Genomic DNA, 15019 nt, shown 5'->3' on the forward strand with positions numbered 1-15019 from the left:
CATTTATAGATAAAAGGGTTATCACTTACTGGTGACTTTTTAATAAAATAATCTTTTTCTTGTCCTCAGTGGGGAAGGAAATCATTAAAAGAAGTGTGCTGCTGTGTGGCTTGATTGAGATTCCTTTTACAACTGTGATGGGCAACTAACATGAGTGTTTGTCTCAAACTCTCCCGCACAGATACATGAACGGCCCACAGCTGGGCGTTAGCTCCTCAACCACGCCTGAAAGACTCTTAATAAGATTTCTATGCCCAAATATGAAATATGTTGTCCTTTATTTAGTATTGGCTTAAAGATTGCTTTTGCATTTATTTCTTTTTCACCAGAATCACTAGTTTGCCCGTGAACCAGACAGCTTATATCTCCAGTACCTTCTCTTTTGAAAACACTGTTACTTGGGAAGCCAAACTGTAATCAGAAGGAGCAGAGTGACTGAAAAGTCTGAGGTTATTAGATACTTGAGGCATTCAGACCATTCTGAGGTACTGATGCCCACTGCTTCCAGGATCAGCTCATCTAGGGTCTTGTCTTTGAGAGAAAAATTGAGACCATAGCAAGCATGTTAGTAGATGAACCCACCCTCCTCAACTGAAATCAGCAATCGTCTCCTCACCTTTTCCCATAAGAATGATCTCCAGTTTAAAAAAGCTGTTTTATTTTTCAGATTTTAATTCAAATACGTTCATTATTTGAGGGCAGAGAATAAACATTTTCCCTTCTTTCCCGTCTTCTCCACCCTTTGTAAAATTTTTTGGGAAAAGTAATACATGTACATGGTGAAAATTCAAATCCTATAAAAAAATCACATAGTCCAAAATCAAGCTCCCATCTTCCCTCACATCTCTCTCCAAGAGGCAACTACTCCTAACAGGTTATTGCCTCTATTTATCCTTTCTTTAACATCACAATACTTTATAGATGATTGTGTACCTTTGGTTTTTTCTTTTTTTTTGATATAGTTAGACAAGGGAACAGATATTTTCTACACGTTTAAACTCTTTTTATGGGCATTTGCCATTAATTTGTATACAGTTGCTCCTGGGGAATTCCGTATTACCTAGCTTATAATGAGATACAGAAAATAATTTCACTTTGGTAATTTTAACCTTTTTTTTAACCTCTTTCCTCTACCCTGCATTTAAAAAACTTTCACAGAATTCCTAATGTCAACTGTATTTTCTTTAAGTCTGTATGGCACAGGACATACGGGAGCCTTGGGTCCTTCCTGGGATAGGTAAGCCTGGGGAAGCTGTCCCAGCTTCTGTCCCAGGGCTGTTTCGGTGCTCGGCCAGCTGTGCCTAGAGATCTGTAAGCCTCTGAACGTCAGTTTCGCTGTGGTCTTCTTCCTGTAGGTTCCATCTCCTCCTGGGCTCCCAGTGGCTTTCAGAATCCAAACCAGGAGGACTCCCTGTCCAGGTCTGCAGTGTGAGGGCATGTCCACGTCATGGTACCTTCACAGCCATTGTTTGGACCCGAACTAGTGATCCCTTTTATTCACCAGCTCTGTGCTGTAAGAGGAATGTCAGCCGCTGTACACTCTCCAGTATTAGCTGGTGGTCACCTGCTTTGCACAAAGGGGATGGGCGGGAGATACTTCCACTGCACCCAATTAGCAGAAACATTCTGTACAGATCTTATTTTTGAAAAGTACAACTTTTATTAATTTAGAAATATTAAAAAGATCAACACATTAGTCAGAAAATACAGGTGTTTACATAGTTTATAAATTTGTTTAAATACTGGCTGACCCAAATTATTCTGTGTGTTTTATATGAGTTATTTCTAACTTGGCAACACTTATTCTCTCAATTATAAAATTCCTTGAAATAAAAATTCAAGTATGCTAGCGAGGGTAGAGTTCTGTTTACATTTATTCAATACCCTAAAATATCTATAAAAAAAATACAAAATATCAGGGAAAATTCTGGACACTACTTTTGTAAGAGATAACTGGGGAAGGAGTGGCTAGCTTGGGATTCCCAGTTCTTTCTGTGGAAGCAGCCAGCTGTGTTTTAGCTCCACAAAGTCTTGATATCACCAAAGGGAGCTGTTGATTGTGGTGGAGGGTTATAGCTAGTAAGCAGCTTGTGTTTATCTGTAAGATGGAAACCATTGCCTTCTCTGTAATTTCTAATCTTACTGGCTCTTCCCCCACAAATGTTTCCCTTCCATGTTTCATTTCAGATTTCTTTCCCAATACATTGACCCTTTGTTCTGCTCAGTTTTCTCATATCCTGCTTTCATCCTACTAACTGTGTTTATATTTTCTCATGTCTGTAAAGTTTCTGAAACTCTATTTGTGTTACAGTAACTAACCAGTAGTTGGTCCTTGACATGGTATTTATTAACTGAGCTAGTTCTCATGTATCAATAGAAACTGCATTTTAAACCTAAATACTTCTGTTTGGTTTGCTTTTATAATGAAGCCATAAAGATTTCCTCCTATTCTTCTGGCTTATAGAGAGTATTAACAAACAACAAAGAAGAGAATACTGCCTTGTATTTAGCACCCAAGCTAATGTTGTTCATATTGTCTTATTAGAACACCTGGAGAGTGCAAGTTCTAACTCAGGTATACCAGCTGCACAGAGAGGTGAGTTTGTCTAATTAAGCAAATAGTCGCCCAAGGTGTGAAGTTCTAGTGTGGTGGTGCACAGACAGACACCGGAGAAATGCACTGGACAATGGAGTAGACACCAAAATGTGACTTTATTGTAGTTAGAATGTGTCTTTAAAAATATTGGTTAAACTAATATTTCAATTTTTTATCATTTTAATAGCTGCCCAGTTTCTAAAAATAAATATTAGCTCTTCTACATTATTTTTTTGGCCTAGTAGTAGTGAAAGCTACTTGTTTTAAAAGAACTTGTGAGGCTCACACCTGCCCCCTCAGCCCCATGTCATCAGAAGCTTTGTTGCCAAAATCAGACATAGAAACAGAATTCCTGACAAAATGACCCTTTGGCCTCCTGTGGCTGATGGTAGAAAGAAGGTGTTTTTAATAAAAGATAACTCAACTAGTGATTTTTTTTTCATGTATTCTTCACCACTGATTGTCATTTTTATTTTTCATTTTAAATAAATAGGGTAAAAAGAGGGAAGGGGATTATTCATGAAGTTTGGATTATAAGTGAAGTCCTTATATACACAGATTAGCTAAAACATTGTTAAGTGAGAAGAATGGGAAGGAGAGTCAGTTAAAACACAGTAGATGGTCCTTTCCTTGGTTCCTCTGTGGGGCCCTCGTCTGTTCCCCCTGAGAGACCACACAGCTGTGACACCGCCAGGAAGCTCAGCCAGCCAGCTGCGAACTTGGTCTTGGACAAAGCAGTGTCTAAAGCTTGACTCTTTACTATCTCTCTTCTCTGACTTGAAAGGACCATTCTCTTTCTAAGTCATGGTTAAATTATATCATCATCAGGAGTGTTACGACGAGTAAGAGACGTCATCCATATTTTTTCTTTGTTTTTTCTTTTGTTTTCTGTCTGTGTTTTCAGCAACGTCAGTTGATTACAGTTCCTTTGCAGACAGATGCAGCAGCTGGATAGAGCTCATTAAACTGAAAGCTCAGACCATAAGGCGCGGATCAATTAAGACAAGTAGGCGGATGTTTCTACCACATTATGACCTGAGAAGCATATCCCTGATTTCCCAGTGGTGAAGGCTGGCCCTTACTACCAGGAGTGACATTGCCAATCAATCATGTGTGGAGTGTGAAAGCTGCAGACTCTAATGGTCATTTAGCCAAAGTTAATGAAGGGCCTTCAGTTCGTTCAGTTTATCCATAGATTGTTTTTTTTTTTAGAATTTTACTTTTTTTGTGAAGGTATTCTTAAAAATATATAAATAGATATTTTATCCTTCTAATGAAAAGAAATTATGAGCTGTTAACAAAGAGACACTCTTTCAGGACCCAAGGTACTAGGTAGTATGTGGTGTCTCAGTTTCCGAGGAGTGACAGCCAGAGGGCTGAAAGAACAAGGTCTTTCTGAAGAGAAACTCAACTCTCATCTCACTACCAGAATCAGGATCAGTACTTTTATGTGCTACATGCCCTGTGGCTTGGCAGACCTTAAGGTAAATGTATTTGAGTGAAAGAGTTTACAGTACGTTAAAAGGGAAGGAGCTCTAGGAGGAAAGGTCACAGGATACGGAACCAGCCACATCTGGTTTTGAATCCTAGACGTGCCATTAATAGTTGTTTGACCTTGAGCAAGTTATTTAACTTCTCAGAGCCTCAGTTTCCTCATGTGTAAAGTGGGGACACAATACCTATGTTGCTGTGTTTTTGAAAGGATAGATACATGTATGTCTGGCTTATAATAGTTATTTGTTAAGTGGTAGCTATTATTACTTATGTTATTCTAAAAACAATCAACTTTTAGATGGCCAAGGTCATTTGTTAATTTTTTTAAGTTATGAGCTTGATCAAAAAGGTTTGGAGGAGAAACCTGTTAACAACTAGTTAACATAAGGTTTATCTACAAGTTGACAATGACGAAGTCCTCTGAAAAAGATGGAAAAAACCGCACTGGGAAATAAAACAACTTTCACACTCTCTATAATAATTTGTTCCTACAGCAGATAATCTTTAATGCTCTACTGCTTTTTCTTTCCCTTCACCTTGTAACGATCGCTGTGTGTGTAGCCACACTGTACCAACATTTTCTTTTGCAGGAATGCCATTTGCCATTTTTCTTCCAAAAGAATTCCATTGCAGCATTTCCTCTTAAGTTTTTCTTTCTCTTTTTAATTGCATGCAGTGCATGATAATTCCTTTTCTTTCATGACATGGCTTAGCCTCACAGACAGCTGAATGTTGTCACCACTTATTTGGAAACCTTAGGGAATGCTTGCGTTCCCAGTGTCTCAGCCTGATGCTTTCTCTCCTTTCTCCAATTTTAGCAGTGACGGTTGAAAAAGCAAGCCCAGTGGGTGAAGGAAATGTAAGGAGTCGTTCTGCTGCACCTTGTGCAAATTCTTCAGTTGGGGTTGTTAAGATGACACCTCTTTCTTTCATTCCTGGAGCAAAAATAACTAAATATCTTGGGATAATTAATATGTTTTTTATTCGGGAAACGACTTCTCTTCGTGAGGTAATTTTAAGGATGTTATTTCATTGTTCTGTGAATTTTCTCTGATTGAAGATATTAGTAAGAAAACCAAAAAAGTTCCATCCAAATTGTGATTTTTTGCCTAAGTAACAAACACACACAGTTATTTTTCAATAACCTGTCTGGATTGGCTCTACATTAGATTTACTAAATTTTGCATAGCAGCTAGTATTATCGCAAGCATCATATTGAGTTTAATCCTATTTATTATTAGTAATTCCAGACATTCTTTATCCTATGGTAAATAAAACAGATTTACCCATGACTAGAGGTTTGAAACAGCCCTGAAAAAAAAAAAACTTAGTTTTCTCAGTAGTTATTTGCCTGAGATATATTTAAATAGCAATTTTTAAGGGTTTACATTTAAAAATAGTAGGGAACTATATTACAGGTCGATGTTTATAGGGATAGTTTATATGATTTAGCTCTGTGTTCTCTGTCTGAGAAACAGTGAGGCTGCTCCTTTTTTCCCCTCTGTATCAGTTTATGAAACTGCATTTATTCAGATTCTTACTTCACACTGGTATCATTAAACTTTAATTTGGTTTTCAAGTAATGGTAGTTACATTTTACTTGATGTGGTCAAAGAATCTGAGTCAGCCTTGTATGTTTTTTGTTACACAAGAATTTAAATATGAGAAAAAAAATTGTGTTTATACTGTGTCTTGTGTGGTAGAACAGGGCTGTTGAGCTGATCAATACTGTGAATGGGGAAAATTTTAAATTATTAAGGTGTGAAACCCAGTAACTCTTCAGATTTTACTTTAGCAGCACTTTATATTTTTTAAAGTGTGTACATTATAAAGATGACTTAACTATGCTTTTCCCCATTGTTTCACCAGCAATATTTCCATACTTTCTTAGAAATAAATAACAAGCCCACATACTATTTTTTTAATATATGCTCATCATCCTTCACCTAGCATAGTGCCCTGCACAGTGTAATTAGGACATTGTTTTCGTAGAAATGAATGAATGACTTCTGGCAGATTGATTAATTAGATGTTTCCTTTAAAATAAATTAGGTTTTTAACATATTCTAATTGTGTTGAGATGGAAAAGGAACTTCCTTAGGATATTCTCAAAGACGTTTTAATATAGAATTAAAATATGTGATACTTTGAAGTCCATTTAAGTTTGACAGAGCAAGTTGGGTATGAGAAGCTGGCATAGCTTAGTGAATTAACCTTTTCCAGTTGCTCTTAATAGCACGTGGATATTGCACTATTTGGAATCTCTAAAATTTTATTTCCAAAGTGTCTTCTCTACAGTTTAAGCAACCATACCCAAAAATATTGCTTCAACAGATATTTATAATATTAACTGTATGGCTTAATACCCCAAACTTACTCATTGCTTGATGAGTTACTTGCTTACAATTATTTAATCTATTTAAAATTACCCTCTGAAGTCTCTGTTACTCTGCCATTAGAATTTCTTGATTAAAAGGCAGGAAGAAACTCATAAAGGAGAAGAAAAGAAGTACTTGAGCTATGACTGAGTTGGAGGTAGGCTGAAATAACATACGGAGAGCCGAGAAGTTATAGTGTTTATGTTTACTATCAATTTATGTGAATGATGATAGGAACGATTTGATACAGGGAGATGTTGAAGATGGAAGAACAGTTTGAATTATTGCGCTGCTATTTATTTACTATCTCTAGTCATGGGCTTATTGCAGATTCTCTGAGCTTCACTTTCATCATCTGTAAAGTAAGGGGAGTAATCCCTGTTTTATAGCCATGTGTTCAGTGAAGGTTGTTTTTTTCATTCATGCAGTAAGTCCCCATTCTGAAGGAAATTTAAAGTTATCCATTACATTAAGATCATTTAAAATGTTTAATACATATTCTTTGATGTATTGTGTATATTGGTGTGTGCATGTGTGGAGGTTGGCTGTTCTTGTGCATTCTTACCTAGGAAGGAGGAGTCAGTGGTTTTCTCCATGCTTTTATTGCTGAAGTGTTTGCTATGGTGAGAGCTCATGTCGCCGCTTTAGGAGGGAATGCTGTCGTCTCCTACATCATGAAGCAGTGTGTTTTCATGGAGAATCCAAATAAAAACCAGGTGAGTACAGTCAGAACTCTCTGATGGGGAACCTGCGAATTTCCCACCTCCCACCCTCCCCCACAAAAGAGAACTGTTCTGCAGAGTTCTTTGATTCTAGATTCTTAAAACATGTTTTAATTGAATATATTAATAACCATGGTCATACATAGATCAGATGCTGTGTTTGCATCCCAGGTGACTAGTTGTTTAATTCTTAAACACCTCTCTAAGTTTTGCTCCTAAGTTACTGTTTCCACCATCTTCTTGGTGGACCTTACCGTGATAGCTGATTGAGGAGAGTTAAAGATGCCCTTTGGTTTGGACTGTGCTGCCATCCAATTTTAATTGCTGTACTGGTGAAAAGCACATTGTGATGGGCCCACACTTTTCTTTCTTTTTTTTTTTATTAAAGAATTGTTGATATTCAATCTTATATTGGTTTCAAATATACAAAACAGTGGTTCAACAGTTACGCATTAAATCCTCACCCTCTAGTGTGGTTACTGTCTGTCAACATAGATGTTAAAGTATCATTGGCTATATTCTCCATGTACTACTATCCCCATGACCGTCCTACATTATGATTGAGAATTTTTATGTCGTTTTATCCCACTTACACCCCCTACCCACTCACCCCAACCCCACCCCCATGATAACCTCCAGTCACTTCTCAGTGTCTGTGAGTATACTACTGTTTTGTTCATTCTTTATTGCTTTGTTTTTATATTCTACAAATAAGTGAAATTATATGGTATTTGTCTTTCTCTGCCTGATATTTCACTGAGCATACAGGATTTCTTTTTTTATGCTTGAATAATATTCCATCGGCCACACTGTTTATTTCTAATAAGTAATACAATTCTGTTAATAGGAGCAAAGGGGTGTTGCTTAGGTTAATTTTTAGAATTAATTTTTTTTATCAGTTTTGTTAACAAATAATTCACTTAAAATTGTTAAAGATTCTTTAAAAAAATCAAATAACTGCATTAACTGGTTTTTTGAGTTTCTTTTCCTGTGAAATGCCCTCTTATCCTTTCCTCATTTTTCTGTTGGGTTGTCTGTCTTTTCTCTGACGACTTAACAACCTGATCTAATGCAAGAGCATGAACATATTGCTGCCTTTGTGACTGACCATTTCCTGTTGTTCTTACAGGCACAGTGTCTTATAAATGTAAGTGGTGATGCAGTGATTTTTGTACGTGAATCTGAATTAGAAGTAGTGTCAACTCAGCAACCTGCTGCCAACTGCCAGCCCTCATGTACTGGAGGAGAAGTTACAACCTGAAACTAAATTAGAAAGAAAGAGTTCAACTAAAGGAAATTAACCTGCCTCCATTTTTTTTGGTCATTAATTATCTTATTAGACTTTAAAACATGAGCTTCATTTGAGATAATTAAGAAGGAATTGATATATTATGAGTAGGTTTGATTTGCCTGGAATCCCTTGGAGGCATGAGAATTTTCGAATCTCGATGTTTCGTTTGCCAAGCCTACACCTGCGGCCCTGTGGAATCTTGACTTCTCAGTAAGTTCAGATAAATTTCTCAGAGAACTGTAGCAAAGATGAAAGCTATTTGTAATTTACGTTAATTAAAAAAAAATCATACTTAAAAAAATCAAATGGTAAGATTATCAGGAAATTAGGATAGTCACCCTAGCATAATTTAAAAAAACTAAGCAAGAAATTCACAAATTGTTAATAAGTAATTTGATTTGAGGAATGTGTGGGGAAAATGGAAAACAGTTTTCAGACAACCCAACTGTGTTTTATTTTAATGAGGGTTTGGTAACAACTGAAAGAAAAAAGTGCTTCAGCCATCTTTTAAAAGAAGTTAAAGTTCTGCAACTTGTATCCATTATATGTCCTAACTACTGTTAAAGAAAACATAACGTAACAAAGCCAGTGTCTTTCCATTGAAAGTTTTAATGTCTTTAAGAAGGGAGGGAAAAACTTACCCTGGAACTTTGTAAATGGCCAAATTTCAGTTAATGTTTAATTTATCCAGAAGAGACTTGGCTTCAACTGGGAAGAACAGGTCCTTGAATTTTGTTGAAGTGGGTAAAATATAGTTGGTCTAGTAGGAACATAAAATTATTTTCTAATGAAACCATACTGTACTTCTACCGAATAAACAGAATTTTAGTAGTATCTTAGGGATTTTTGATGGTGAGTTAGATTGTATTTGGCGTAGAATTTGGAAATGTAACTTGAGTGTAGATATGCTGCAAAATGTTGAATGTATACATAGAAATACTTTTTCTGTCAATGCCAAATACCTATTATAAGTGAACCCTAAAAAGTACATTCCGCCTTTGCACAATAAAATTTCTTTATGAACTTCATATTTCTTTTCCAGGATAACAAACTGCCCTAAAGATTAGGAGTCATTTCCTTGTTATCATAGGTGTCAATATTTTTCTGTATTTTGTTTATAATTTTATTTTTTAAATAAAAAGTTTATAAAGATAAACTGGGATATTCCTAACTCTCTTTTCTGCCTCCTTGATATAGTACTGTCAGTAGTCTGAAATCACTTTCCATGTGATCATAATCCATTCATTCCTTCAGTCAGCAAACATCTGTCCTGCATCTACTATATGCAAAACCCTGTTCTTAATTTGGGGTTGGGGAGAATATATGTATTTGGTAGGTAGGTATTCATTCAACAGCTGTTTATTGAATGCTTCCTAGATCTCTCAGGGCACAGTTTTAGGTGGAAAACAAAACATACCCAAGTTCCTGCTCTTGTGGAGCTTATTTTCAGTGGCTACACAAATAATTTATAAAATGTGATACACAGTTGCTAATGTTTATTGAATGCTTACTATGAGCCAGGCAGTCTAATAGAGTTATTTTTGTAGTAACCCTTTTAATCTTTACAGAAACCCTATGAGGTTAAGCCCCATTTCATAGTTGAAGAAACTGAATTAGAGTTTGTGCTATTTGTCCCAAAACACGATATGTAGTGGAACCAAGATTCAAGCACAGGCAATCTGGCTGTGTAACCTACACTAATGAGTGAAAAGTGAAAAAAATGTGTGTATTTTGGGATGAAGGTAGTTTCCCAGAGGAAATGTTTAAGCTTGGTCTGGAAAAATAGGCAGTTCACTGGAATTGACTTTTTCATAGTTTTATCCATCCAGCCATTCATCCCTCCAACAGCTATTTTGTGACTGCCTAGTGCTTCAGAGTGCCTTCTAGGCAGGGGAATAATCATTTAATCTCACTGATCTGAGCATCTGTTTTGTGCCCTGTGCCACATACCTTATTACTAATTCTTATAACAAAACTAGCCAGATGGCATTATCTCCTTTTTGTTACAAACAGTTGTCTACTCAGCAGAGGCCCAGACTGATTTCTAGGAAAGCTGGGGTTTCCTCGACCCCTCAGGCTTGCTGTCTGTCTGCTCACGTGGGCTGTTGGCTCCTGTGGCGACCTTTGAAGCACAGTCAGCCCACGCCAAGATGGCCGTCTTCCAGAAAAGCTAAGGTTACCCTGTGCCCAAAGAGCTGTTCCCCCTCCGTGTGTGGATTCCCTCAGAAATGTGGTCCCTTTAAACAGATGTGCTGGGACTTACTCTTTAGGAAATACTAGGACCAGTTACAGTATTGACAGCACATCTCACATCTCTTTCACTCTTCATTGCTGCTCTGAAGGTACTGTTAGATTTGCTGCATTCCCTGTCCCACTTCTTCCCCTCCTACTTTTCCGTAATCCATTACCAACTGGCTTCCCTCTCCTGACCTGCCCCTGAGGTTGAACATGCCAGGAATACAAGGGCTGGATTGTAGTATCACAGTGTGGGATAGCTGGCAAACTCTATTATGCTTACACAAAATGTTCCATAAATGCATAAATGGGATCATATACACAGTTCTTAAATTGGCTTTATTTTTTACCTTTTTGCCTGGCTTTCCCCATCACATCCGTCCCAATCTTTGTTAAAAACTTAGTATTTATCCTTACATATTAAGATGTGCTAATGGGATGTGAGTTAGCACTCAATAAAAATCTATTGTAAATGTACAGTCAAAGAATGAATTGCCATATAGCCATGTTAAAGATCATTTCCACTAAACACACGCACACACACAGAAGACCACTACTAGCATCTCCGCAGGTCCCCTCTTTCCTTTTGCAGTTGGCCCACTTCCCATTCTGTGTAAATGGGACCTTGTGCTTGGCAGCTGTCACTCACAATGCTCTCTAGATGCATCCGTATGTGGGCAACATTTTTGGCTATATGAAAAAAGCTGTTTTTTATATAAGTTTGTACTTTTCTGTGAAAATTGAATTTTTGTTTATGGAGTTGACTTCTCTTACTGATAGATAATCTCTCCTGTCTGACAAAGTTTCCCCTTATTTTGCCATCCAGCCATGTAGTTTATGGTAGGTTTTATCATATCCAAACTTTAATTTTATTATGGGCAATATGACTCTTCCTTCCTGAGATTCCCTTAGTTAAGGTGATGTCCCTTTGATTTTTTGGCCATCTTGAAGGTTCATCAAGCTTTAACATGTTCTGAATTGCTGTCATCTCACTGACTCCCTGTCAAGCTTGCTGCCCTTCATTATTTTTAATGAGATAAATGCTATCGCCACTTAGCCAGTGTTAGCTTGATTCAGATACCTGAGGGAACTCTAAAGCCTGTACTCTCCACTACACCTCCCAGTCTCCCAGACCAAGATGCATAAAAATGTGGAAGTGACACATTTATTTATAAACACATCTGTAGTTTTTTTTCTTTTCCAGTAGGGGTCTTCCACAGTACTTTGAGAATCTGTTGTAAGCACTGCACTTCTCTAGACAAGTAAGCATATGAATGAAATTTTGTTCACAACTTCAGGTGTATTGAAATCCCTTTATTGACCCTGGGTTAAATCTAGCATAGCATGAGTGGAGGGGAATAAGGAACAGTGAAGGATACAGCAGGAAAGATAGGGTAAATGCTAGCCTAAGAAGTTTGCTTTTCCCTAGTAGGAAAGTAAAGACATTTTTAAGATTAGATTTTTAAATATTAAAAAATACCCAATATACCTATGGTAGGCAGAATGATGAATCCCCCACCCCCAAATGCCTACAGCCTAATTCCCAAAACCTGCGACTATATTACCTTACGTGACAAAAGAAGCTTTGCAGGTATGATCGAAGTTTAAAGATCTTGAGATGGGGAAATTATCCACTTATCAACGCAGCCCGCAAGAGGTTTAAGGTGAGTTTCCAAACCGAGGTGCTGAGTACAGGAACCCGTTGTACACTGTTGCATTTGCTTCCCACTGCCACGAGGTGTCGCTGTTGGAATTGGGTACTACGCAGTAGAAGACGAGTCCTGCCGCGATGACCTATACAGGTTTGCATATTCTTCAGCCTGTTCTCAGTTCCTCCATGTCTCCTCCACCCAGGAAGAGCCGGCCGACTTTCAGTTCCTTGTGCTCAACCGAACTGTCTAATTGTGAAAGTTTCTTGCAAATTCTGGATATCAGTTAAAAAATACATATTTTGCAAGTTTCTGTCAGTCAGTCTGTGGCTTATTTTGCATTCTTTAAACATTGTCTTAGAGGAAAAGAAGTTTTTTTTATTTTGATGAAGTCTTTTTTGTGTGTGGTTTGTGCTTTCTGTGTTCTAAGAAATTTTTGCTTAACCCAACATCACAAAGACTTTCTAGAAATTTCACAGTTTATGGCTTTATATTTAGGTACACGATCAGTTCAAGTTACATTTTGTATATGGTGTGAGATACGGGTCAGTGCTTTTTTTGGCATATTGATGTCCAGTTGTTCCTGCACAGTTTGTTGCAGACTTTCGGGTTTTTTCCCCCTCAAAGGGGTGCACTGTTCCCAGAGATACTGCAATACCAGGTCGATGCATAGTGTAGATGGAACAAGCTCCTATTCCATCGCCCTGCTCCCAAAATCCATTTTATATATTGTCCTCTGATAGAGGGCATATCAGATATTAACTGACAAGAACAGGTAATACAGTTGATCTTAGCCAAAAGTCCAAGAAGTGATGAGAAAACTAACTTTCTACGTTCGCTGAACTTGGCATCTTTGTTGAAAATTTATTGACGGCATATGTGTGTATGGGTCTATATTCTGGACTTGTATTCTACATATTTCTCCTCATTTTATTCTTGCAACTTTATCGTAGTTCTGGAAATCAAGGAATGTGTGTTTTCAAACTTTGTCTAGTTTCTTTGTTTTGTCCATATAAATTTTAGCTTGCAAATTTTTATATGAAAAAAACTTACTGTTTTTTTCTTACTGAGGTTGGGTTGGATCTATAGGTCAGTTTAGGGAGCATTGACAGCTTAATATTGAGTCTCCAATCCTTGAACATGCTATTTCTCTGCTTACTTAGATCTTGTTTGATTTCTCTCATCAATATTTTGTAGTGTTCAGTATACAAATCTTTTTTTCCCTTCTTTATTCAATATATTTTAAAAATTGAAATATGTTTGGTATATAATATGATATTGGCTTCAGGTGTACCACATGGTGATCCAGCAATTATATATACATTACTAAATGCTCACCATGATGTGTGTAGTTACTGGTTGTTTACATACAAAGATATTGCGATATTATTGACTCCATTTCCTGGCTGTACTTCCATCCCTGTGACTAATTTATTTTAGAAGTAGATGTTTATACCTCTTTATCCCCTTTACCTATCTCACCCTTACCCCAGCTCTTCCCCTAAGGCAACCACCCATTTGTTCTTTGTGTTTATGAGTCTATTTCTGTTTGTTCGTTTTTTAGATTCCACTTGTCAGTGAGATCATAGGGTATTTGTCATTGTTCAGTACACAAATCTTGCATTTTAGGTGGGGATGGGGGCTTTCTACAGAAGTATGTCATGTTTTTGGTTCAATTATAAATGGTACTGTTTTGATTTTAATTTCTAGTAATTACTCACTTTTAGTGTATACAAATATCATTGATTCTTTTACATTGATTTTGTATCTTGCAGCCAGATATTGATTCCAGTAGCTTTTATGGGAGTTCTTTGGAGTTTTTATGTAGACAATCATTTGTTTGTGTTTGTGTGTATAGGGACAGTTTTATTTCTTCCTTTCCAATCTGAAATTACTTTTATTTGTTTTTCTTTTTCCTCAGTTGGCCTTAGGAATGGTTACCCTGTTAAATTATTAAGTATAATGTGGAGTGGTAAGAGTGAACATCCTAGCCTTGCTCCAGATCTCAGGGAAGACGTTCAGGCTTTCACTGTTAAGTACCGTGTGATCTGTAGGTTTTTCCAAGATGCTCTTTGAATTTTGTCAAATACTTACTTTCCATCTGTTTCGATGATCATATGCATTTTCTCCTTTAGTTTATGTGGTGAATGACACTGATTTTCAAATGTTAAATCGCATGTTCCCTCGTCTTCTAGTTTCCAGAGGAGGTTGTCCATAATTGGTGCTATTTATTGCATACATGTATGATAGAATCTGCCAGTAAAGAGTTTTCTTTGTTGGAACATCTTTAAGTATAAATTAATTTCATCGATAGATAAGGGGTGAATCAGGTTATCCGTTTCTACTTGTGTAAGTGTTGGTGGTTTGTGTCTAAGGAATTTGTCCATTTTTTCTAAATTGTCATATTTATTCTATAAAGTTGTTAATGCTATTTTCTTGTTATCTTCTTAATGTCTGTGAGACCTGTTGTGGTATGTTCTCTTTCATTCCTGATATTGATAATTTGTGGCTTCTCACTTTTTTTCTTCATCAGTTTGGCTAGACATTCATCTCATTTATTGTTTTTTTTCAAAGAACTGCTTTTTTATTTCACTTATTTTCCCCTGCTGTTTTTTCCTCTGTTTTTAAATTTTGTTTGAATCTGCCTTTAACTT

The 15019-nt window shown here is 36.8% G+C and overlaps 1 protein-coding gene and 1 non-coding gene across 28 annotated transcripts in view; one reads left to right on the forward strand and one right to left on the reverse strand.

The window, feature by feature from the left end:
* Window positions 1–9641, forward strand: part of C2CD5 (C2 calcium dependent domain containing 5) — an 86663-nt gene extending 77022 nt beyond the window's left edge. For 12 of the 27 annotated variants that reach the window (XM_037020321.2, XM_037020325.2, XM_037020323.2 and 9 more), the window contains 5 exons: window positions 2546–2596; window positions 3501–3602; window positions 4909–5099; window positions 7038–7184; window positions 8320–9641. In XM_037020321.2, coding sequence (XP_036876216.1) covers window positions 2546–2596; window positions 3501–3602; window positions 4909–5099; window positions 7038–7184; window positions 8320–8451 — 623 coding nt within the window. In that variant the 3' untranslated portion in view covers window positions 8452–9641. The remainder of the gene's footprint in view (window positions 1–2545; window positions 2597–3500; window positions 3603–4908; window positions 5100–7037; window positions 7185–8319) is intronic. The other 15 variants (XM_037020330.2, XM_037020334.2, XM_037020332.2 and 12 more) reach the window with 4 other exon arrangements.
* Window positions 9642–12989: 3348 nt separating this feature from the next.
* Window positions 12990–13179, reverse strand: LOC118972754 (U2 spliceosomal RNA). The gene has a single exon (XR_005061833.1). It is a non-coding gene; the product is annotated as a U2 spliceosomal RNA (small nuclear RNA).
* Between the last annotated feature and the right edge of the window lie 1840 nt (window positions 13180–15019).

The sequence above is a fragment of the Manis javanica genome, chromosome 15 (assembly GCF_040802235.1).
Source record: "Manis javanica isolate MJ-LG chromosome 15, MJ_LKY, whole genome shotgun sequence".
NCBI classification, from domain to species: domain Eukaryota; kingdom Metazoa; phylum Chordata; class Mammalia; order Pholidota; family Manidae; genus Manis; species Manis javanica.